The sequence below is a fragment of the Bos indicus genome, chromosome 10 (genome assembly GCF_029378745.1).
Source record: "Bos indicus isolate NIAB-ARS_2022 breed Sahiwal x Tharparkar chromosome 10, NIAB-ARS_B.indTharparkar_mat_pri_1.0, whole genome shotgun sequence".
Classification (NCBI taxonomy): Eukaryota; Metazoa; Chordata; class Mammalia; order Artiodactyla; family Bovidae; genus Bos; species Bos indicus.
This window is the reverse complement of record NC_091769.1, coordinates 8,344,302-8,367,520: the sequence shown is the minus strand read 5'-3', so window position 1 is coordinate 8,367,520 and position 23,219 is coordinate 8,344,302. Positions and strand designations below refer to the sequence as shown.

Sequence of the window (23,219 nt, the reverse complement as noted above, 5' to 3'; positions counted from 1 at the left end):
CAAAAAGTTCACTAGGGTTTTTCTGTAACCTCATTTGAAAAACCCGAATAAGCTTTTTGACCAACCCAATATATAGGCGGCAACAGCAAGTCAAGCATAGAGACTACAGGAGATTCAATCAAACACAGATCCAATTACGGAAACCTTCATTTCAAAAGCAAAACAAACAAGATATGGACACCCATTTCTAAATATCTTGTTAGATGTCGGTGACAGGAGCTGGCGCCCTGCCACCTGTCAGGGCGTGTCTGTCCTTGGGCTTCTCCTTTTTCAATTCTCAGACTCCGTTGGTTTACTAGCTCGGAAGGCCTGAGGCCCCTCTTATCAGACGTCTGCATCAGAATCCTGAATAACAAACGCCTTCTGAACTGAGAACAAGGAAGTTGCAATTTCTCTGGGGTCAGAGACTGAGGAACATTGTTGAAAAGCTGGCGACAGGAGGCCCTACTGAAACAGTGACGGGTCCGCAGGGACCTGGGCGGAGTTCTCAGTTCAGGGCATGAAGAGGGGCCGTGGTACAGACGCTGTCTGCATGGAGGCCGTGGCAGGGAGTGGGAGGAGGCTATTTGCAGGGCTGAGGTCCCCAGCCTCAAGCAAGGAGTTGGGGTGTCGCCCGCTCTGTTCACCTCCTGGACACACAAGCCACTCTCTTCTCCATCCCAGACACACCTCGAAAGGCCACCACACAGACGGGGCCATAACTCACCTTTGCCCCAGCCGACGACCCCTAACTCTCCTGCCATTCCTTCCAACCCCATCTCTGCTCCTGACCCTGCCTTGCCCCTAAGGGACAGAAGAAGCAGGACCCACCAGAGCATGAGTGGTCCCAGTACAGGCAGTTCTGGATCACAGGGCTGGAACCACACTCCTGGTGCCAGGGCCCAGATTCATGTCCAGACAGCAGCCGGGGCTCTGTGCCAAGGCTGCCGTGCAGCCTCACTGCTCCCTGGCCTCCCTCCAGCGTCCGTGCCAGGAAGGAACAGCCCGCCGCCCGTGAGGAGTGGGCAACCGGACGCTTCCAGCTCTGACTTCTTGGGGGTCTGCACTCTGTAGAAGCACAATCCCTTCTGCCCTTTGCCGTGGCCAGTCAACCGGTTGAAGGAAGGAGCAGGCAGGTGGGCAGACAGAGGCAAACACCTAATCCTGTAGGGACCCTGGCTTCAGATCAACTGAAAATATTGTTTTCCAGGCCCAGACACAAATTCACTTGTCATCACTCGGGTCCTAACGGAGGGAAAAAATACAATGGAAAATTAGATCCCGTGTCACAATGTCACGGGTATAAATAAAATGAAAGGCAAGCCTGACGTCAAGAATGAGGACTCTCACATTCCACTCCACTTCCTCATCATCAAATATGCAGCTCAGTTTACCCGGTTGGGTGGCGGAAACTGGTTGGTGTAAACAGGTAGGGGCGCTGATGCTGTGGGGACAGCACCAGAGTGGTCCTGCGAGAGACTGAAGTCCCCCAAAGCCAGCTTCACTTCCTGTGCTGGGGGTTTCCTGGGATGCGGTGGCATTCTTGGCAGATGTCACAATTCCCTCCACACATCCCCTCAGCTTCCCCCGGTCTATTTTCTTCCTCTCTAATTTCCCTTCTCAGGGGCAGCCAGCCTGTCCCTTCACAAGATTTCCTGGGCATCGACTGAGGGAACATTGCTCTTCCCGGAGTAGAGAAGGGCGAGGGCAGGCGGGGAGAGCTACAGGGACGGGGCTGGTATAGATTAGACGCTGGTCTCTGTAGCTCCCTTAACTCAAATGTGCCCCTGAAAAGTGGTGTGCAGCTCAGCCTGGGGATATGGATTCATATTTTAAGCATATGATGGACTGCAATGATCTAAAGGAACCCCATGGTAAAGAATTCTGCAGTAGAAACATTCTTTCCCACCAAGTTCTATCTTTGAAATCTAGCTATTCCTCTATTAGAGCTTTTTCAACATCCCTGTACCCCAAAGCCAAAAACAGATGTGGTCTGGTGTGCAATCTAACACATCTTTGTCGTCGAAGGGCATCTGACTTCAAAGCATACTGAGGAATGGTGACAAGTAGTGCCACGCTTAAGAATAAACCCATACCTACTAATACAGGTGCCAGGATTGGTGCCTGCCACTTTCTGGTTTTCTCTCTTGACTCTTAGGGGGTATCAGTGAATCTAGGATAATCATGGAGACTCTTCCAATTCACTTTCTCCGAGTCAAACACCGAGATTTAAGTCTTTTCTCTGACATCTACACACTCAGCAATAGTCGTGGATCCTCCTCTGTGCTGGGGGCCCTTCTGGCCCTGGGTGTACTGAGAGGAGCAGGACCCAGCTCTGGATCTCTCTGGTCTCATCTGTGAAGGATGTGATTAGCAGCAGCAAAGTCGGGGGGCAAACAGATTGGCCTTGGTGTCTAACAGAGAAGTTAACACAGTTCTGGGAATTCCCTGGTTGTCCAGTGGTTAGGGCTCCACACTTCCACTGCAGGGGGTCGTTAAAAAAAAGTTCTACCTGTTCCCGGCTGCTCGACTGTGCCTGCCTCAGAGGGTGTGAGCGCTGCATGGAAGGTGCTAGGTCCTGCCTCCCTCCGCCCCACTCTCCAGGGTGAAAGTGAAAGTCGCTCAGTTGTGTCTGACTCTTTGAGACCCCATGGACTATACAGCCCATGGAATTCTCCAGGCCAGAATACTAGAATGGGTAGCCTTTCCCTTCTCCAGGGGGGATCTTCCCAACCCAGGGATCAAACCCAGGTCTTCTGCATTGCAGGTGAATTATTTACCAGCTGAGCCACAAGAGAAGCCCAAGAATACTGGAATGGGTAGCCCATCCCTGTTCCAGCAAATCTTCCAGACCCAGGAATCTAACCCGGGTTTCCTGCATTGCAGACAGATTCTTTACCAACTGAGCCATCAGGGAAGCCCAGGGTGGGCAGGAAGCAATCATAAAACAGGAAAGAAGATCACTGCTGTGTATACATGCACAGTGGTGTTCTTTCTCTCACCCCACCCTGCATGCACACACACGTGCAGGCACACACACACTCACAGCCTGGCTGCAGATAGGTGTGATGATTCCAGGACAGATCACAATGTTATTTTTAGATCCAGATTTCTAATTCTGCTTCCACTCAAGAAGAAGTAGATTAGACTGATAATGGGCTGAAATGGCAGCTGGTCATTTTCTTCTCCACGTGCTCTCAGCGGGGCAGGACTTGGTAGGATGCAGGGCTAAGGCGCGTCTCATTTTATGTCTCCTTATGGCTGCTGAGGATGGCTCTGTGGCCTGAATTCTGGGAGACCTATTTTTTAGAAGGTATGATTCTGAGACCATAGGAGGTTTTTTCCTTTACCATAAGAATCTCACGAGGGGATGTGGTTCTTCAAAAAAGCATGCAAGGGGACTTCCTTGTGGTCCAGTGGCTAAGACTCCTTGCCCCCAATGCAGGGGGCTAGAGTTCGATCCCTGGTCAGGGAACTAGAACCCGCATGCCACGACAAAGAACTAGTGAAGCCTAATTAAATCAATAAAATTGTTTTTTAAAGTGTGCTAGAACTGGCCTAGGGCAGAACTGTGCAGGCAAGGTGTCAGCTTCTTCCCATCGTCCCCCTGCTTCCTCTCCCCGGTCTATGTATCCATTCCAAATCCCACTCCTGGCTTCCAGAACCTTCCATGAGGGTCCTTGCCTGTTTTGACACCAACCAAGGTCTCATCCTGGAAAAGGCAATGGCACCCCACTCCAGTATTCTTGCCTGGAAAATCCCATGGACAGAGGAGCCTGGTAGGCTGCAGTTCATGGGGTCGCTAAGAGTCGGACACGACTGAGCGACTTCACTTTGACTTTTCACTTTCATGCATTGGAAAAGGAAATGGCAACCCACTCCAGTGTTCTTGCCTAGAGAATCCCAGGGATGGGGGAGCCTGGTGGGCTGCCGTCTGTGGGGTCGCACAGAGTTGGACACGACTGAAGCGACTTAGCAGTAGCAGCAAGGTCTCATCCACCTTACATCTCAAAGCTCAACCTTCCAGTAACCCTTCCCTCCCACACCTGCTCTCTGCTAGATTCACTTGGGTTAACCTTGAGGTGAGAAGGAGATTTTAAATCAGCTGGTTAAAGGCTGGGGGTTTTGTTTGTTTGTTTTTTGTTGCTATGATAGTTAAGGATGCGAGTTGCTGGCTTCAGACCCACACTAGGGCTCTTGCCCTGCCAGAGAAGGGGATGGAGTAGAAGGCAGGAGCCTTGTGCTATGCAAAGAGGTTGGATGTTCCACTAACACTCAGCATTTTGTTCTCCTCCTTTGGACCTAGCTTGTCCTGGCTTATAAGAACCCAGTGTCAAAATTTCAGGAATTTTTGCCAGATAGTTGTTAAACAGTCATTATTAAAAGTTCTATTACGTAGGCATACAATTAAATAAAATATATTAAGAATAAGGGTAGTGTTGTGTTAGGTCACTCAGCCGTGTCCAACTCTTTGCAACCCCATGGCCTGTAGCTCACCAAGCTCCTCTGTCCATGGGATTTTCCAGGCAAGAATACTGGAGTAGGTAGCCATTTCCTTCTCCAGGGGATCTTCCCAACTTAGGGATCGAACCCAGGTCTCCCACATTGCAGGCAGATTCTTTACTAATCGAGCAACCAGGGAAGCCCAAAATAATGGCAATCGATACTTAAATCTCACCATTTCCTAGTTACTTCATGATATTCACACTCATCTATGCGCTTGAAGTTATTTATGTCTAATGAGTCTCTATGTACGAATACTACATCTGGTGGGTAATTGTACATCTTTTCCCAACTCTGTATCCTATATCGTCACACTGGTAGCTTGAACTCAGTCACGGTGGGTAGGAATACTTATACCAGAGGATTTGGTAAAGAGTACGAATCAGGGCTGTATTTATTGCCTCTTCTTCCATCACACCAGTTCATGGGCATCCCACTATCTGCCCTCCCTGGGGCTCAGGAGCCAGACCAGCAGTCAGCTAGGAGAGCTGGTACCCAACAGCATGGATGTGGGGAGAGGTCGGCAGGGTGTCCCTGAAGCTCTCCTGAGCCTTCCCAAAGCCACTCCGCTGGGATAAGTTCTGACACTCTCCCATCATCTTGCTTTGTCTTCCCCCTACTACAGAGACAGAAGTGCCTGCCCCCATCCCCAAGTCCCACTCTCACAGCCAATCCATTGTGCTTGGGGCGATTCTGGAAGCTCCAGCTCAGTCCTGAGGAAGGCATATATGCAGGCCTGGGGATGGGGCAGGGGTCTGAAGCATGAGATGGGGGAAGCAGCAGCAGAAGAGGGTTTTAGATAAAGGCTACTGCACACACCACGTCGGTGCATTTGGTCCCACAAGTTGACTTGAGAGCCGGGAGACGAGCATTTCTCCTCGGTTCTCCGCTCTGAATGTCATTTTTGGCAGACGCATACTGGAATTGCTGGGTGAAGGACTAAGCAAGCACAAGGGGGCCTGTAACTCTGACCTCTGGATTTCGAGACAGTTCATTTTCCCTCCGCCCCAGAGTGAGTGGGTCAAAGAACATCATCCTTAGAAGAACATTATGTGTTCTACACTTTACAAAGCCCTGTCACATTTACTATTACAGCTTTTGCAAGGACACTGAGAGACGCACAGCACACACATGACTGTCCTGGTTATGAACAAAAGGAGTCAAGATATAGACACTATCAGACTGAGCAAAGCCCACCTCGCTAGTTTGTACAAGAGCCGGGATCAGGTCCCACCATGCTAGCTGGTTTCGAAAATGTCCACCTTACACAGGTAGGAAGCATGACGCGCCAATTGCTTTACCTGTCAACCACAGAAGCCACCATGGGCTATCCGCTCTCTCTTCCCCTCCAAGGACTCGCCTGGGAGCGTTCCACCCGATTCCATGTCACTGAACTATTGAGAGGTCCATCCTGGCCATTTCGACCATTAATTTACCAGAAAGTGAGATTAGAAGCTCACCTTCAGTGTCCTTAACAGATGACACCAGAGTCTAAAGAAGACCACAAGGTCATGGGACCACAAGGCCTCAGCATCCCTGGGGCAAGCCAGAGCTGGTACAGAAGTTCTGCTTGTAACATGGAGTGTGGAGTTCCTCACGTGTGCACTCACATGCCATCCACATATACATGAGACCATGGCTTATTAATTCCTGACTCAAAGACTAGCGGACATCAAGCCTGATTAATTTGGTGGCCAACTGGGCAGAGACTCTGAAGCGGGGAAGGAGAGAGGCCAGCTTTTGCAAAACAGCTGCTTAGCCAGTCCTTGGGCCAGGCCCAAAGAACTGGGGAAAAGAAACTCCTTATTATATCCTTGTAAGTGAGAGTTTTTGTTTGTGTAAACTAGGACTGGAAAAATTGGTACCAAACTGTTAGTAGTGATTATTCAAGGGGAAATGATGATTTTTTTTTTTTTAAGTCCCGACGTCAACAGTTTTCAGCAGATAACAACCTTTCTTCAGTGTTCCATATACTTTCAGAAGCACAATCACATCATCTTAAATTTATAAAGCATGCCAACTTTTGCAAAGTGTTTTTGTCCATTACTTCAATGGAGCCATGTAAACACAAGAATCCTATCCTTAAATAAACTAAGCCAAAATCTCCCCAAAGACAAAAGAAATACGAGAGAAACGTTACACTGAGGGTAGAGGGATCACCACCCAAGCCCCTCTCTTCCTAAGTTTCTGTGTCTGTTTAGGGGCTTCGTAATTTTATCTCTGACCCGCTTTTCTATTACAAAACTGAGTTCGGTAGGTATCCTGTTTGTTCCTTCTCTTGGTTTTTACTTACATGCTTGCCCCATGGGTAAAATCAACGGTAAATGGCTAGCTTCAAAAGTTACACAGGAATCATTTTCGGGTAACTTTCCCATGAGTAAGATTAATGCTCCCTTTTAACCTGTCTTCTTTATTTGAAGTCAAGTATATTTTAGTCCATAGGTCTAGTTAAAGCAAATATGGGAATCAATTCTTTGTGCAAATAAGTCAATTACTACTAAGAACTATTGTGAATGGTTAATAATTCTTTTGGGCAAACCTACACACTTCTATCCTGAAAAGGCAATTTACAAATTAGACCTCTGTAGTTTAAAAAACTGGCTCATTTTCTCTCGACTTGTTGGTAAGATCAGGGCCACTGAATTATTGGTTAGTAATTAGCTGGCTTCCTATTAATTTTAATACCTATTTCTGCCTTACTCTAACCAAGCAAACATGACCTCCATATTAAAATCAAGAATATCCTCACAGGTGATTAACGTGTTAATTACCTAGGTCTTAGTGATCATTCCACAATATCTATGTATATCGAATCATCACACTGTATACTCTAAACATATACAATCATATGTGCCAATTATCCCTTAATAAAATCAGGAGGGAGAAAAGAAAGCAAGTTTTCACTAAACCCAAAATAACATCAAGGTGATTTGGTGGGGAAAAGTGGATAGCTTAATTATAATTTGACATATCCCTGGGGAAAAGGATGAAAAAGAGAGAAAAGAAAGGGAGACGTTGGGGAGAGAGAGAAAGGAGACAGTATTCATAAGTTAAAAAAACAACAACAAAAAGATTAGCACTGCTAAGAGTTTTCAGCTGTTCCCAAGGCTGAATAACAGAATAAAAGGATCAGAATTGACTGAAGTGTCCAAACTATTTTAATATTTAGAAAACAAAGCATTTTAAATCAGGAGGGAGAGAATGGAATATCAACAAAGGGTACTGGCACAATTTGCTAACATTTTTTTAAAAGTAATTTAGGTAGGTTAAAGATGTTAATGGTTCCAATTTAGATTTAATAAAAATGCCAAAATTATAAATGCATTATAGATGAATACTTGTATAATATTGGGGAAAATAGCATCGTCCTAAGAATGACACCAAAGGCATCCGAATTAAGAAAGACTGATACATTTTACTTTGTAGAAACTAAAAAAAAAAAATTTGTATTTTAAAAACATCCGTGATACCAGTCCTTTGTCAGATACACATATTAAATGTTTTCTCACAATTTATTACTTGCTTTTCATATTCTCAGTTATTTACTTTGAGAACACAACAGCATGAATCTCAGAAACAATATGCTCTGTGAAGAAAAGTATATATTGTATGATTCCATGTATGTGAAGCTCTAGAACAGGAAATACCAATCCAAAATGATGGAAACTACATCCAAGCAAAATGACACAAACAAATTTTGGGGGGGTGACAGAAATGTTCTATATCTTGACTGTGGTCATGGCTACGAGGGTATATATATTTATCACAACTTACTGAGTTGTACACTTAAAAGTGGATGCATTTTACTCTATATAAATTATATTGCGATTACACTGAAAAAGTTTCATTATAAGCATCAAAGAAAATAACAGGCTGAGAGAATATTTGCCATGTCTAAGGCAGACAAATTTGTGAGACCCTAATATACGAAGAACTTTTACAAATCAATAAGAAAAAAATGAACATACCAATGGAAAACTGGAAGAGCATCCTAAAGATTTGTAAAAGAAGAAATGTAAATGGCCAGTAAATATGAAAACGACTCCAATGCTTTATAAATCAAAGACATATAAAACAGAAACTCTAATTTGAAAAGACACATGTACCCCAGTGTTCACAGCAGCACTATCACAACAGCCAAGATAGACACGGAAACAGCCTAAATGCCCACTGCCAGACAGACGGGTAAAGGAAGATGTCACACACACGCACACAGGAATGCTCAGTTCAGTTCAGTTCAGTCGCTCAGTCGTGTACGACTCTTTACGACCCCATGAATCGCAGCACGCCAGGCCTCCCTGTCCATCTATCACCAACTCCCGGAGCTCACTCAGACTCACTTCCATCGAGTCGGTGATGCCATCCAGCCATCTCATCCTCTGTCGTCCCCTTCTCCTCCTGCCCCCAATCCCTCCCAGCATCACAGTCTTTTCCAATGAGTCAACTCCTCATGAGGTGGCCAAAGTACTGGAGTTTCAGCTTTAGCATCATTCCCTCCAAAGAAATCCCAGGGCTGATCTCCTTCAGAATGGACTGGTTGGATCTCCTTGCAGTCCAAGGGACTCTCAAGAGTCTTCTCCAACACCACAGTTCAAAAGCATCAATTCTTCGGTGCTCAGCCTTCTTCACAGTCCAACTCTCACATCCATACGTGACCACAGGAAAAACCATAGCCTTGACTAGACAGACCTTTGTTGGCAAAGTAATGTCTCTGCTTTTCAATATGCTATCTAGGTTGGTCATAACTTTCCTCCCAAGGAGTAAGTGTCTTTTAATTTCATGGCTGCAGTCACCATCTGCAGTGATTTTGGAGCCCCCCAAAATAAACTCTGTCACTGTTTCCACTGTTTCCCCATCTATTTCCCATGAAGTGATGGGACCAGATGCCATGATCTTCATTTTCTGAATGTTGAGCTTTAAGCCAACTTTTTCACTCTCCTCTTTCACTTTCATCAAGAGGCATTTTAGTTCCTCTTCACTTTCTGCCATAAGGGTGGTGTCATCTGCATATCTGAGGTTATTGGTATTTCTTCCGGCAATCACTCAGCCATCAAAAAGAATGAAATCATGCCATATGCCGCAACATGGATGAGATTATCAAATTAAGTGAAAAGTCAGATGGAGAAAGACAAGTATCAAATGATATCATTTATGTGTAGAAGCTAAAAAAAAAAAAAAAAGACACAAATGTTTTGTTATTTCCAAAACAGAAAGAGACACAGACACAAAAAACAAGGTTACCAAAGGCAAAAGGGGGGTGGGGGGATAATTTAGGAGGCTGGACTTAACATATACATGCTACTATATATAAAATTGGAGAAGGCAATGGCACCCCACTCCAGTACTCTTGCCTGGAAAATCCCATGGACAGAGGAGCCTGGTGGGCTGCAGTCCATGGGGTCGCTAGGAGTCGGACATGACTGAGCGACTTCACTTTCACTTTTCACTTTCCTGCATTGGAGAAGGAAATGGCAACCCACTCCAGTGTTCTCGCCTGGAGAATCCCAGGGATGGGGGAGCCTGGTGGGCTGCCGTCTATGGGGTCGCACAGAGTTGGACACGACTGAAACGACTTAGCAGCATGTATAAAATAGATAACCAACAAGGACCTACTACATAGCAGAGGGAGCTATGCTCAATATTATGTTATAACCTATCAGGGAAAAGAATCTCAAAAAGTGTATATACATAAAAGTGTGTGTGTGTGTATGTGTGTATATACACATATGTATATAACAAATCGCTGTGCTATACACCTGAAACTTACATGATATTGTAAATCAACTATCCTTCAATTAAAAAAAAACTGGGGGGAGTAGGGAAAGAGCCTTCCCTGGTGGTCCAGTGGTTAAGACTTGCGCTTCCATTGCAGGGGGCATGGGTTTGATCCCTGATCAGGGAACTAAGATCCTACATGCTGCACAGTGCAGCCAAAGGGAAAAAAGTGGAAAACAAAAGAAAAAAAAAAAAATGACCAAAAAAAAGACTCCAGCTCTTTATAAATCAAAGAAATATAAATTAGAAAAACAATATAATTTATCTTTCTCAGACTGATTTGTTTAAATTACTTAGGTTTGGTGAGGGCTGGGAGGAAAAGACATTTTCAGATCTCTTCTTCCCAGAAGAAAAGCTGTCAGTGTATAACCAAGGTCCTTATGCTACAACAGGATGTGTGGACACAAGGACTACAGGTGGGCACGCAGATTCGTGATGATTGGAGAACAAGAGGCATCCCTGTCACCAGCCAGGGGGCCAGCTGAGTCGTCTGACTGACCAGCTAGATTATATCCTTTCCTCTGTGGTATATATGATTGAGTCCCACTTAGACCAAGTGGAGTAGGTAAGGACTTCCCCAAGAGAAAGAATTATAGACTAAAACGATAACAGATTTTATTTCAGGGAACAAACAGGCTTTCTCTTGCCTCCTTCTCGGTCACTCCAACTTCCTCCTACTGGGGCCACTTTCCTGAGTTACAGAATGACCAAGCCATCACGGAGTCAGCTCAAGTCTCAGGTGATGCTTGCCTTTCCATCATCCCGAGGATGGACCAGGAGGGATGGTGCCTCCTTCTCAGCTGTAGTGGGATCTGCCTTTGCTGCTGTGATCACAGGTGGTGTGTGAAATAAAGCATAGGAAGAGGCCACTCCTAAAGGAAAAGCTGCAGTCCCAGAAAAGGCCTATGTCAACCTAAAAATAGGAACACATACAAAATGAGTGTGCCATGGGTGTCCCGCAGGGAAGTTAGGAAAGGTGATTCCGCCCATTGGCCATTCATTCCAGGCTCCAGCCACAGAATCTCAGAGCTAGAGGATCACCCAGATGGCTTTTTACAGTCCATACTAATCGCTCCTTTAATTCCCTGCTGCAATTTGCATCAGCCCACTAGTGACCTCCAAGTTGTTCTTACATCGTTTCAAAGGAATTCAGCATGTCCCCTTCATTAGCAGGAAAACCACACGTCAAATCCTAGCTTCTTCCTTAAGCCTCCTCCCTTGATTCCCCTAGTCTGGGATGACCCCTCTCATTATCCCTACCAGACGATAATCACATTCTGGCTTATGGCAGATTTCCTTTTGTTGCCTTGAATTACTTTATATTTTTAGCCTCAAAGTTGACTCTTTGGGTATTCACATCTTCTTCCCGCCAGCTTTCTTTATATCCCAAAAAATATAAAGAAAATAACACAGCACACAGCGCTAGGCAGCATAGCCTAGTGGCTTAGACCTGGGGCTGCAGAGTCAGATACCTGGGTACGAATTCCAGCTCTGTCACTTACTAGCTGCATGACTGCAGCAGCTCACTCAGCCTCTGTGTGTCTTCTTTATCGATAAAATGAGGACAACAGTGGCAGCACTTCACTGAGTTGTAATGAAGGCTGAGACAAATTCGTGGCGAGTGTTGAGCACGGGGCCTAAGTGCTGGGTAAACACCACCTTTTCGTATGTCAGTGCTTAGTAAACACCTGCTAATTGAAAGATTCGAATGGGAAAGGACATTCAGTAAATAGAGAGAGAGCTGATCTAGAGTGCTGTGAACCCCAAGCTGTCCTCCAAAAAGCAAGCACAGATCTAGAGACTCTGCCTTCTGCTGTAACAGGCTCCACAGGACAGGTCAAATATTGGCTTGGCCAAAAGGTTTGTCCGGGTTTTTCCATGACATCTTACAGAAAAACCCGAGTGAACCTTTGGGCCAACCCAATATTTTTTGAATTTATTTTTAATTGGAGGATAATTGCTTTACAATGGCGTGTTAGTTTCTGACATACAACCGCAGGAATCGGCCATAAGTATACACCTGTCCCCTCCCTCCTGAACCTCCCTTCCCCCCCACCCCCATCATCTTACCCCTCGAGGTCTTCACAGAGGGGGCTGAGTGCCCTGTGTTATGTGGCAGCTTCCCTCCAGCTATCTATGTTACACTACTGTGTGGACGTCAGTGCGACTCTCTCAGTCACCCCACTCTCTCCTTCCCCCGCTGGGTCCACAAGCCCATTCTCTACATCTGCACCTCCATTCCTGCCCTGCCAGTGTTATCACAGCACCTCGGGTTCTGGTGGAGGTTAAGAAATGTGGGGAAAGAAGGGCACAACTGAGGTTTTTAAAAGGGGCAAAGGACCTGAATAGACATTTCTCCAAAGACACATAAATGGCCAATAAGCCCACAAAAAGAGACTCACTATCATTAATCACAGGGCCACGCAAATCAAAATCACAGTGACTTACTACTTCCTACCCCTAAAGTGATTATAACAAAAAAATCAGATAATATCAAATGTTGGTGAGGACACAGAGGAATCAGAATCCATACACTGCTGGTGGGAATGTAAAATGGTGTAGCCACTTTGGAAAACTGTCTGGCAGGTCCTCAAACAGTTAAACACAGAATTACCACGTGACACAGAAACTTCACTCCTAGGTGTATAACCAAAAGGAATGAAAATGTGTCCACACAAAAACTGGTCCTCACTATTTATACGAGCATTCTTCATAATATCCAAAAGGAGAAAAGAAGTAGATTATGAAGAAGTAGATGTTCTTCATAATATCCAAAAGGAGAAAAGAAGTTATTGGAGTATATTCATTCAACAAATATTTATTGAGCACCTATTATGTGCCAGGAAAATAAGTTTCTTTTCTTGGAGTTAATTAAGAGTGTAATATCTAGGGTGCAAAGAGTCAGACACGACTGAGCAACTTTCACTTCACTTCACATCTAGGGTGTGTCCTTTCCTCTCTGTCACACTCATAATTCAAGCCTCAATGGCTTCTGGTCTGAATTATTTGCCTCTAAATAGGCTTCATGCCCACCCTGCTGTTTTCTTTAGCAACCTGTACTAAGCAAAATTGGTCAGGAGAGCTTTCTAAAATAGCTACATACTTTAAGCTCTTTCTGAAGATCTCTAGTGGCTCCCCACTGAGAGGGTGGCCGGCCCCTCCTGGATCTCCACGCTCAAGTGTTTCCATTTCCTACTGTATTTAGGACATTCTGGATCCTTACCTAGCGAATTTCTTCTTCCCCTTTCAAAGCCGGTTGGAGCATCAGCTCCCCTGGCAGCTCTCTACATTCACTAGAGCCCACCCTGAAATACAGAAATGACTCTTCGCATTCACATGGTGTGAATTAATTGCAGGGGACTGGTTTCAAAGCAGGTGATGGAAAACAGTGAGTCACCAACTGGGGAACAGTGAGATTAGCATCCGCAAAGAGCTGCCACCATTTCTAAGCTGGAAGGGCAACAGGAGGAGGTAACCAGGGCCCAGGGGCCGTGATCACCTTGAGGAAGCTGTACCCTGGCGGACCTGTCCAGCAGGAGGTGGAGTCATGGTAGAGACTCACACGCTGTGAAAAAAGGAGGAGAAACACCCTGGCTTGCCTCTCTCTGCAACCCTCCAATCTGGCACCCTTGCCTCCCATTGGCTGGACAGCTGGAAGTCAGCTGACATGGAGCCTGCAGAGGTTCCTGCTCCCACTGCCAACATAAAGAGAGCAGAAGAAGTGAGAGAGATGGACGGTTCCTCTTCCTGAGTAGGCAGATGGTCACTGTCTCTCCTCTGCTCCACTCTGATCTTATCTTCTTTATAACCCTGATCCCAGTGGGCTGTGGTGTGTGTTTACAAGTCTGTTTTCTTTAATAGACTGTGGAATTCCACAGGGTGAGACAATGGCCTTATTCATCGTGGCAGTCTGAGCACCTGGAGTAAGTCACAGAACGTAATAGGCACCATATCTTTGTTGGACACCTATCGCAAGGAAATTCCTGGAGTTACCTCCAGCCAGCCCTCCTTTTCCATCTCCTTGATTGATTTACCTATGTTGACTGTCTGAACTCTCAGCGCTAAAGACTAAGCAAGGAGGAGCTTGGGGTCCATTCAACTCTGAGTACATTCAACTCTCAGGCTGCGACTCTGAGTCACAGCCTTATATTTAAATACTCCAACAACAAATCCCGATGATTATCTATAGTCAGAGCACCATCAACATATCAGCCTTCTATCTACCCATAGCTCCATGAAAATTATCCAGGAAATTTCTCCAAATCTCAAGATATCCTTCCTCTACCACCCAAGATGTTCCTAGGCCATCTCTCCCTGCGTTAATCAGTATGAGCCCAGGGTAAACAGACTAATTTTAAAATCAGCTTAAGCAAAACATAATTAGGAAGATAAATTAGCCTCCCCAAATTGCATAATGAATGCCCAAGGAAAAAATTATTTTATTATCCACCATTTTAAATATCTGTGTAACTTTTTCTCTTCTATCATCACAGATGATACACAGCTAAAAGTGTAGGGAAATACCACAGAACATAACTTTCGACCTTGACTGTCTGTACAATGATTACCAAGGAGAAAAATGGGTTGTTTTTGTTTTTCTTATCTTGAATTTATAACACCAGCCTAGTTGTATAACGAGGGAAGTAGAGAAATTATAGTCAGACAATGTAATTATAATTGGACCCAGACAATCAGGGTCCAATTCCTGGTTCTAATTTATTGCTGGACAATCATGGGCAACTTAAATAACCTCTCAGAAATCAGTTTCTTCACACGCACGATGAGGATGAGGATAACACCGACCTCAACGGCGCTGAGGGCCAAAACAGGCTGTCGGTTTCAAACATTCCATGTGAATCTTTCATCTGTCCCACAACTTCAGGACTCACCGACTGTTACTTGCACTTTACACTTTACACAAGAAAACAAGCATAGCGAGATTAAGTAACTTGCTCAAAGGGTTGTAAAAGCTGAGTGTGACTTTATACAGTGCAATCACCAATTGTCTGAAACCTAGTAGGTGCTCAATTAACTTTTTTATTTACACTATCCCTCCTCTCTTGCCAAATTAACTAATCTTTATAGAAAATGGTTTTTTAAATAAAGCATAGGTGATTTACAATGCTGTGTGCATTTCCGCTGTACAGCAAAGATTCAACACATATACATACATACATACACACACACACACTTTTTTATGTTCTCTTCCACCATGGTTTATCACAGGATATTGAATATAGTTCTCTGCTGTACAGGAGGACCTTGCTCTTATCCAGTCTCTATATAATAGCTTGAATCTGTTAATCCCAAACCCCTACTCCCTCCCTTTCCCGCCCTCCCGTCGCCGCCCCTGCCCTCCACTGCCCTGGCAACCCTGAATCTGTTCTCTGTGTCTCCGAGTCTGTTTCTGTTGCAGAAATAAGTTCATCCGTGTCATGGTTTAGATTGCACACATAAGCGATATCATATCTTTCTCTGTTTGACTTAACTTCCATTATTACAATAATCTCTAAGTTCATCCATGTTGCTGCAAATGGCATTATTTCAGTCTTTCTTATGGGTGAATAGTATTCCCTTGTAGCTCCCCCGTCCCTGGGATTCTCCAGGCAAGAACACTGGAGTGGGTTGCCATTTCCTTCTCCATATAAATATATGTACCACATCTGCCTAGTCATCTATCAATATGCATTGTGTTGCTTCCGTGTGTTGGCTACTATGAACAGTGCTGCTATGAACAGGCTGCACATATCTTTTTGAGTTCGAGCCCTGTCCAGACATGTGCCCAGGAACGGCATTGCTGGGTCATATGGGAACTCTTATTTTGCATTTTTTCAGGACTCTCCACACTGTTTTCCATACCGGGGGCACCCATGTACACTCCCACTGATAGCGTAGGAGGGTTTCTAGAAAGTGATTTTTTAAAATGAAGTTCTTTGTTCAAGGGCCTGGATCCTACACTCCTGGCTGTGCATTCACTATACTCTGTGCCTCAGTTTCCCCCTGTGTAGACTGAAACAGCAGGCTGTCGCAGTCCCCAGTCAGCAGCCTCTGAGCTGGACCTGGCCTGCAGTTACACTCTATTACGCTGCCCCACATTCACGCTTCAATTAAAGCAATGCCAATGTTTAAAAATCAGTGTATTTCTTTATCTCTCTCACACACCAACACACATTTCAGGGTTTTCTTTAAAAAATAAGCCCAGCTGGCTCGATGGGCTCTCACTCCCACAGGTCAACATTCCCCTCAAGTTAAGGGCCACCACCTCCTTTCACAAAGGACAGATATTCCCCAATTTGCAATCACCCCTATTTCTCATGGTTTCGGGCCAAGCGATGAGTCTACAACTTCTGGACTCAGTGGTCATTAGGGTCTCTTCCTTCCACCTCTAAGAGTCCCTGATTCCCTGGCCCTGAAAAGCATTTCCTGGAGGCAGCAGCCACTGCAGGGCACCACGGGTTTTCCTGCATGTCATTGTCACACAGGCTGGCCACTCATTCCAGCTTAACTGCAGCCTTCCCTGTTTTAGTCTGATAGTCCTGCATCTGAAGAAATTCTTCGGGCCCACGCCAAGCACGGAGGTCACCCCACGTGTCATGTCCAAATATCCCCCTCCAGGGGCCCCTCCAACGTAGGAGATGAGGATCCCCCTCCAGGGGCCCCTCCAACGTAGGAGATGAGGATGCCATCCCGCACCACTGTGTCCCTAAGACTCCGTGGGGAACTCTGCCGTGTTAGAGGAGCTTGCCTAGCATCTCTCCCCGACTGGGTATTTGCTGGGGGAGCTGGGGCAAGCCAAATGAGAGGGGCTGGACCTGGTTATATGACTGCGTCTCCTGACTGGGCTCAGTGTGACCTTAGGGAGCCCATTCAGTCTCTGGGCCCCTCTGCTCTGCCTTTTATTCATTCAACAAACACTCGTGATATGCCCCCAAGGTGCCGGGCGCCATTCAAGGCAGGGCAGAGAATAAGCAAGAAGGTCCTTGCTCTCAGAGGACTCACACCTGGAAGAGGAAGCAGACAGTAAAGCAAGTACACAGTATCTGATAGAGCTTCGGGTGGTGACAACGGAAACCATCAGCCATGCGGGAGGAGCAGAGTCCTCAGAGCCGTACAGCCACCGGCGATTTTGGCGGGTGCCAAGGAGTGCCAGAGGTAAATCCAGGTCCCACCTGGCCTCTCATTTTGACCAATATATAAAATCCTTAAGTTTGAGATTTTTTGACTCAGGGATTACGAGTAACAATTCAATTTTTCAATTATAAAATGTTTCCTTCTTGGTTAAACACACACACACACACAGCATTACAGCTAAAATCCATATCAATACCAAATCCGGTTCTCCTACAATGGACCGGAAATTCACGAAATCAAATCCACCCAAATAACAGCGCTAGGATTGAGGAAAGGGAGAGGCTAGCCTTATTAGCCAACTGACAACATTTTATTTAAAAACGTGCCGTGGGAGTCAGGGAAAGAAAGTGAAGTTGCTCAGTCATATCCGACTCTTGGCAACCCCATGGACTGTAGCCTACCAGGCTCCTCTGTCCATGGGATTTTCCAGGCAAGAGTACTAGAGTGGGCTGCCACTTCCTTCTCCAGGGGGTCTTCCTGACCCAGGGATCGAACCGGGATCTCCTGCGTTTCAGGCAGGCGCTTTACCCTCTGAGCCACCAGGGCTCAGTCAGGGGCCCATATACAAAAGCCAGAAGCAGAAATTGAATGAATGAATGAACACGCGGTCGAATACCTCCCTCCCTCCCTTCCCCTAAAAGAGCTGTATATTGCTTCAATGAAAGAAGTAACTACTTATAAACAATTAAATAAAGGATACCAGTAAAGTAGTCATTCATTTATTGCATACATAGGTACTGAGTATCTTCTATATGCCAATACTATTACAAATAGTGAAAGAAGATGCTACTTGGGAAGTCCAACATATTTATCTATATTTAAAATAACTTATTTTTCTGATTGCAAAGTAATAATTACTTTTATAATTTTTAAGCTTAAAAAAAGCAATAAAAGCTCTCCGGCTTTAAGGCAAGCTTTCTCAACCTTGGCGCTTTCAATATTTGGGGATGGGGAATTCTTTGTGGTGGGGCTATCCTGTGAGCTGTAAGATGAGTCCAAGAGAAGCCAGCAGCACTCCCTGCCCCCATGGAAACGCAAGGGGAATGCATAACATCAAAAGTGCGTCCAGGCTTAGCAAATGCCCCCTTGGGGGTGGGGCGTGACCTCAGATCCAGAACAGCTGCCTTAAGCAATCCACTTTGCTACCCAATAGGGGCCTCAGAAGTCAGAGCCTACGGGGAACCCCCTTCTACCTCCAGGCCGACAAGCAGGAGGTTTCCTCCAGCAAGAGCCCTTGTGTTCCCCTTCTCGTCCCTGATGCCAAGTCACCAGCGCTCCGGGGTCAGGCAGCACCGTCCCAGGTATGGGCTGGGAAGGCAGGGTGTGGGGGGGGGCGCGGCGGGCCTGGGCCCTCCTAAGGCGATCAGCGAGGCTGGAGCTTACGCTGTGTGCGTCAGGGCTGCTGATCCGGGCCATGCCCCAGCCCCGCACTCCTCCAAATGAGCTTGGCTAATGACCTGGGAGGAAAGCTCCCCGTGTGCAAGGCTTAGGGAGCCACACTGAGGTCCAGCAGTCTGCGGCTGGAGGATTAAATTGTGCCCATCCATCCTGAGCGCTGTTATGAGAGAGTCTCCGAAGCTGTGAGCAGGCATGCCTGCCTCTCCACGCCACGCTCTACAGACTGTACAAAGGGTCCGTTGTGCACAACCTAATCCGAGACAGAACCAGACAACCTGCCTGGCCGTTGAGTCCCAGCTCTGGCTGGCTCTTCAGAACAAACTCTAGTCACAAAGAAGTGAACATTTGCAGCTGGGAGAAGATGTCAGCATGAGCCCAAGTCAGGCACAGCATTTGTAGGTGTCTTCACCTGGGTCCTGGCTGCTTGGAACCAAAGGGAAGTTAGTCTTCTGTGTTACCACTGAGGGACTCAGATTCCCTGGTTCCCAATCACAGGAGGGAGAGCTGGAAGAAGAGGAGAGACTGAGAGAATCTGGCTTCTGCTTTTATTCATTCATTGTGTACACTTGCTGAGTTCCTCTTAGACGCCCAACCCTGTGACTGGGGAGAATGTAGCTTCAGATGGAACCTTCCAGGGTTCACTAAATCAAAAGCTCCTGGAGCTTGATAATAACCTAAGTGAGGAGACAGATTTATTCCCACCTGAAGGGGAAAAACCAGTCCTCAGCTCCACCTGCCTGCTGCCATCATGGCCTGTAAGCCAGTTTGGGCAGATCGTCTGACTTTTAAGAGGCACTGGAAAACAGAATTTCTGTGTGAAATCTTTTTGTTGTCACGTACAATCTGAAATCTCAAAATAAAATCAAAGAAAAAATGCCTGCATGGACAAAACTGATCTAGTCTCCAAGCCTTTAAATCATAACTTCAGCTTGAGAGATGAACGCGAGTAGTGATTCAGAGCGAGGTACCTGGAAGCGGGAAGAAGGGTGTCTGGTTCCACCTCTCACCTGGTGTGTGACCTTGGGCAAGTTACCTAACTTCTCCGTGCCTTGCTTTCCTCATGTATAAAATGACCGTGATGAAGTATGCTGTAGACTTTAAATGAAAGAATGCACATACAAGCCTGATCTATAATAGCTCAATAAACATTAACTATCATTTTTACAGGTCATCTGGTCCATTGCCTCAGAAATCTTTTACAACAGCCTTGGCAACTGAACATTTGATCCCTGCCTGCGTCCTTTCTGAGACGGGAAGTTCAAGGTTTCTTAGGGAATGTCAGTTGTATGACAATTCCTAAATTTCAGCAGCTTAATCAAACGCATGTTCATCTGTTGCTCATGTCCCAGCCTGGTGTGGTGAACACTCCAGGTGCTCTGTTCCACCCCAGGCCCTGGGATCTATGCACCTTCCCTCTGGTGGCTCCGCCTGCTCCCAGGACCTTCCTAGAGTCCTCTACGGGGTTCTCTGCTTTCAGCTGGCCAAGAGGCAAAAAAAGAAAGCGAGAGAGAAAGAAAATACCAGGTGCCTCACATCTGCATATTCCCATTTGCCAGAACTCTGGCGCATGGCCGCAATCTAATTGCAAAGGAAGCTGGAACGTGAAATGTTCCTCCATCCAGAAAGAGAAAATAGCATTGGCGGACATCTAAACAATCTCTGTCAAGCCCTGCATTCATATAAAGACAACTGGGCGGACTCAGAACGTCTGCCTGTTGGTCCCCGTCTCTCCCATTAGCGCAGTAGGCACAGGACACCAAGAAGACGCAAGCCGGGGCAAAGTAGGTGTGGCTTTGAATCTTAGTTAAAACACTTGTTAACTTTGGACCTTGAGAAAATTCCTTCAACTCTCTGTACCTCAGTTTACTCATCTGAAAGATAAAGATAGTAACTGCCTCCCTGGATTGCTTTAAGGTGGAATAAGATAGTACAGGCCTTGGCACACTGCATAACATCTGATATATAACCTCAAGTTAATGCTCCTGTCTCCCCTGATCCTCTTCTACATGAATGTTTTCCAGGTATTTAAAAATGACTCTCATTATTTCTGTGAGTTTTCTCTTCTCCAGTTTCCTCAGCTATTGTCATTGTTTTAATATCACGTCATTGCTAGCCCCTAACTCTCCCAATGGCCGTTCCATGGACAGACCTCAATTTGTCAAGGGACCAAATACGATGCCTTCCTTACGTGTCTCTGAAAACACACCCTGAGATAAGTCTTGTGCAGATAATTTGGGGGGGGGGGGAGTTATCTTAGGAAACAGAAGTGAGGGAAATGGGGAAGGGAGAAAAGTCAACAAATGAGTGAGTTACACCTGGGGGCCACTGGATACTTCACTAAAGGTGGTGCACAGACGTCTAATAAGCTTGTGGAAAGATGCCCATAGGGAAATGCAAATGAAAACTACCAGCAGATTCTACTATCTACTTACTGAAACAGTGAGGATGTAAAACAGAGACAACACCAAATGTTTGTGAGGCTGTGGAAGAACTGGAACCTTCACACATTGTTGATAAGAACGTGAAATAGTTCAACCACAGTGGAAAACAGTTTGACAGTTTCTTTAGACGTACATCTACCACACAACCTAATGACTCCACTCCTAGGAATCCACCCACGAGAAGTAAGAACGTATGTCTACACCATGACTTGCACGTACAGTAGCATTATTCATAGCATTGAAAAACTGAAAACCCAAATTTCTGTTATGAGATAAATGGATACACACAATGTAATACAACAATACAAGAGAACACTCCACTGGGGAGCCGTGGCCAACTTTTGAAAGTGCAAACGAGACTTGTGAGTTTAACGTGAAATGTAGAATTGTTCTAACACTGTTAACAGGTTAGAAATATTTAAGATTAGGTAAGTTTACATGATGCTATATTTCAGTGCCTGGATAAGTAATTTTGGAGCTGACTCACCCCGCCGGTGTGAAGCAGCATCCAGCCTTGCAATGGCTCTCCTTCTCTGGCTTCCCTTTCAGCTGCCCTGACTCCTGGGCCAGGCGTATGTGTTTAGCTCCATGATGAAGGATTCCAGCTTCTGCAGGACACACTTGTCTACAAGTTCAAAGACAACAAGAACAAATATGAGCTTCAACCTGTCTTTGTGGGGTTCTGGCTCATGTTCCTGAGACACCAGCCTGCTCGTGACCTTCCCTCCCTGCTTACCTGTCTATAGACTTCAGAGGTCTGACTGGAGTCAGGTCTGTTCCGAGCTCATAGAGCTACTGGAGTATTTCAGTTTCTTGCAGCCTGTCAGACTGAAGACTTTATCTTCTTGCTGACCATCACTTGGAGGCTGCCTTCAGCTCCTTAGTGCATATGGAAGCGCAGGACAAGGCAGCTTACTCCTTCAAAGACAGCAGGGGAGAGGTCTCCTAGCAAGATGACATGCAATTTTATGTAATAGAATCGTGTGCACATAATCACACATATCCAATTGTCTTTGCCAAGTTCCTCTAGTTAGAAGTATTTCACAGGTCCCGTTCACACTCAAGAGGAAGAGATCACACAAAGGTTAAAGCCAGTTGGTGCAGAACGTAAGGACTACCCTAGAGTCGGTCCGGCACAGTCTACCTTCCCCAATGATTTGTGTATCTACCACATGAAAAAGACATTTACTCCCTTCCAATTTCCCCAAAAAGCTCATCCCATTATAGCATCTGTTCAAAGTCTACAATCTCATCATCTAAATCAAGTCCAGGTATGGAGGAGTCCCTTTGAGTATAGTTACTCTCAGTCTACAAAACTAGACAACCTATCTAACTCCCAAGCATCCAACACACAGCAGAGGAATAGGCACAGTAAAATAGTAATCAACTTTCTATTTTAAATGGGAGAGAATATATGAAAGGTAAAAAGGAGTTACCAACCCCAAATCCAAAGAGATTTTGAAATTCAGCCTGGCAAATTGTTACTAGTTCCTTGATTAGATTCTGCTGCTGCTAAGTCACTTCAGTCGTGTCCGACTCTCTGCGACCCCATAGACGGCAGCCCACCAGGCTCCCCTGTCCCTGGGATTCTCCAGGCAAGAACACTGGAGTGGGTTGCCAGTTCCTTCTCCAATGCATGAAAGTGAAAAGTGAAAGTGAAGTCACTCAGTCGTGTCCAACCCTCAGGGACCCCATGGACTGCAGCCTACCAGGCTCCCCCGTCCATGGGATTTTCCAGGCAAGAGTACTGGAGTGGGGTGCCATTGCCTTCTCTTGATTAGATTCTAAGTTCTGGGAATAATCCCTGGTAGCTCTTTCTTCCACCCTCTGAGTCATGTTACGTTTTTCATGAAAGGCAGAACATTTGCAATTGAGTGTGTTTATCATCCTGCTTCCTGCCAGTAGAATTTTGGAGACCTAACCACCTCCTTTCAGTTTTTACTCTTTCTGTCCCTTTCAGTTTAAGTTGGCAGTGCTTTTGCCAAAAAAAAA

General features: G+C 45.8%; 1 protein-coding gene across 1 annotated transcript in view; it reads right to left on the bottom strand.

The window, feature by feature from the left end:
* Window positions 1-22,684, bottom strand: part of PDE8B (phosphodiesterase 8B) — a 293,772-nt gene extending 271,088 nt beyond the window's left edge. The window contains exons 1-2 of the mRNA XM_070796633.1: window positions 21,964-22,684; window positions 21,715-21,852 (exon numbers count right to left, since the gene is read on the bottom strand). Coding sequence (XP_070652734.1) covers window positions 21,715-21,735 — 21 coding nt within the window. The 5' untranslated portion in view covers window positions 21,736-21,852; window positions 21,964-22,684. The remainder of the gene's footprint in view (window positions 1-21,714; window positions 21,853-21,963) is intronic.
* Between the last annotated feature and the right edge of the window lie 535 nt (window positions 22,685-23,219).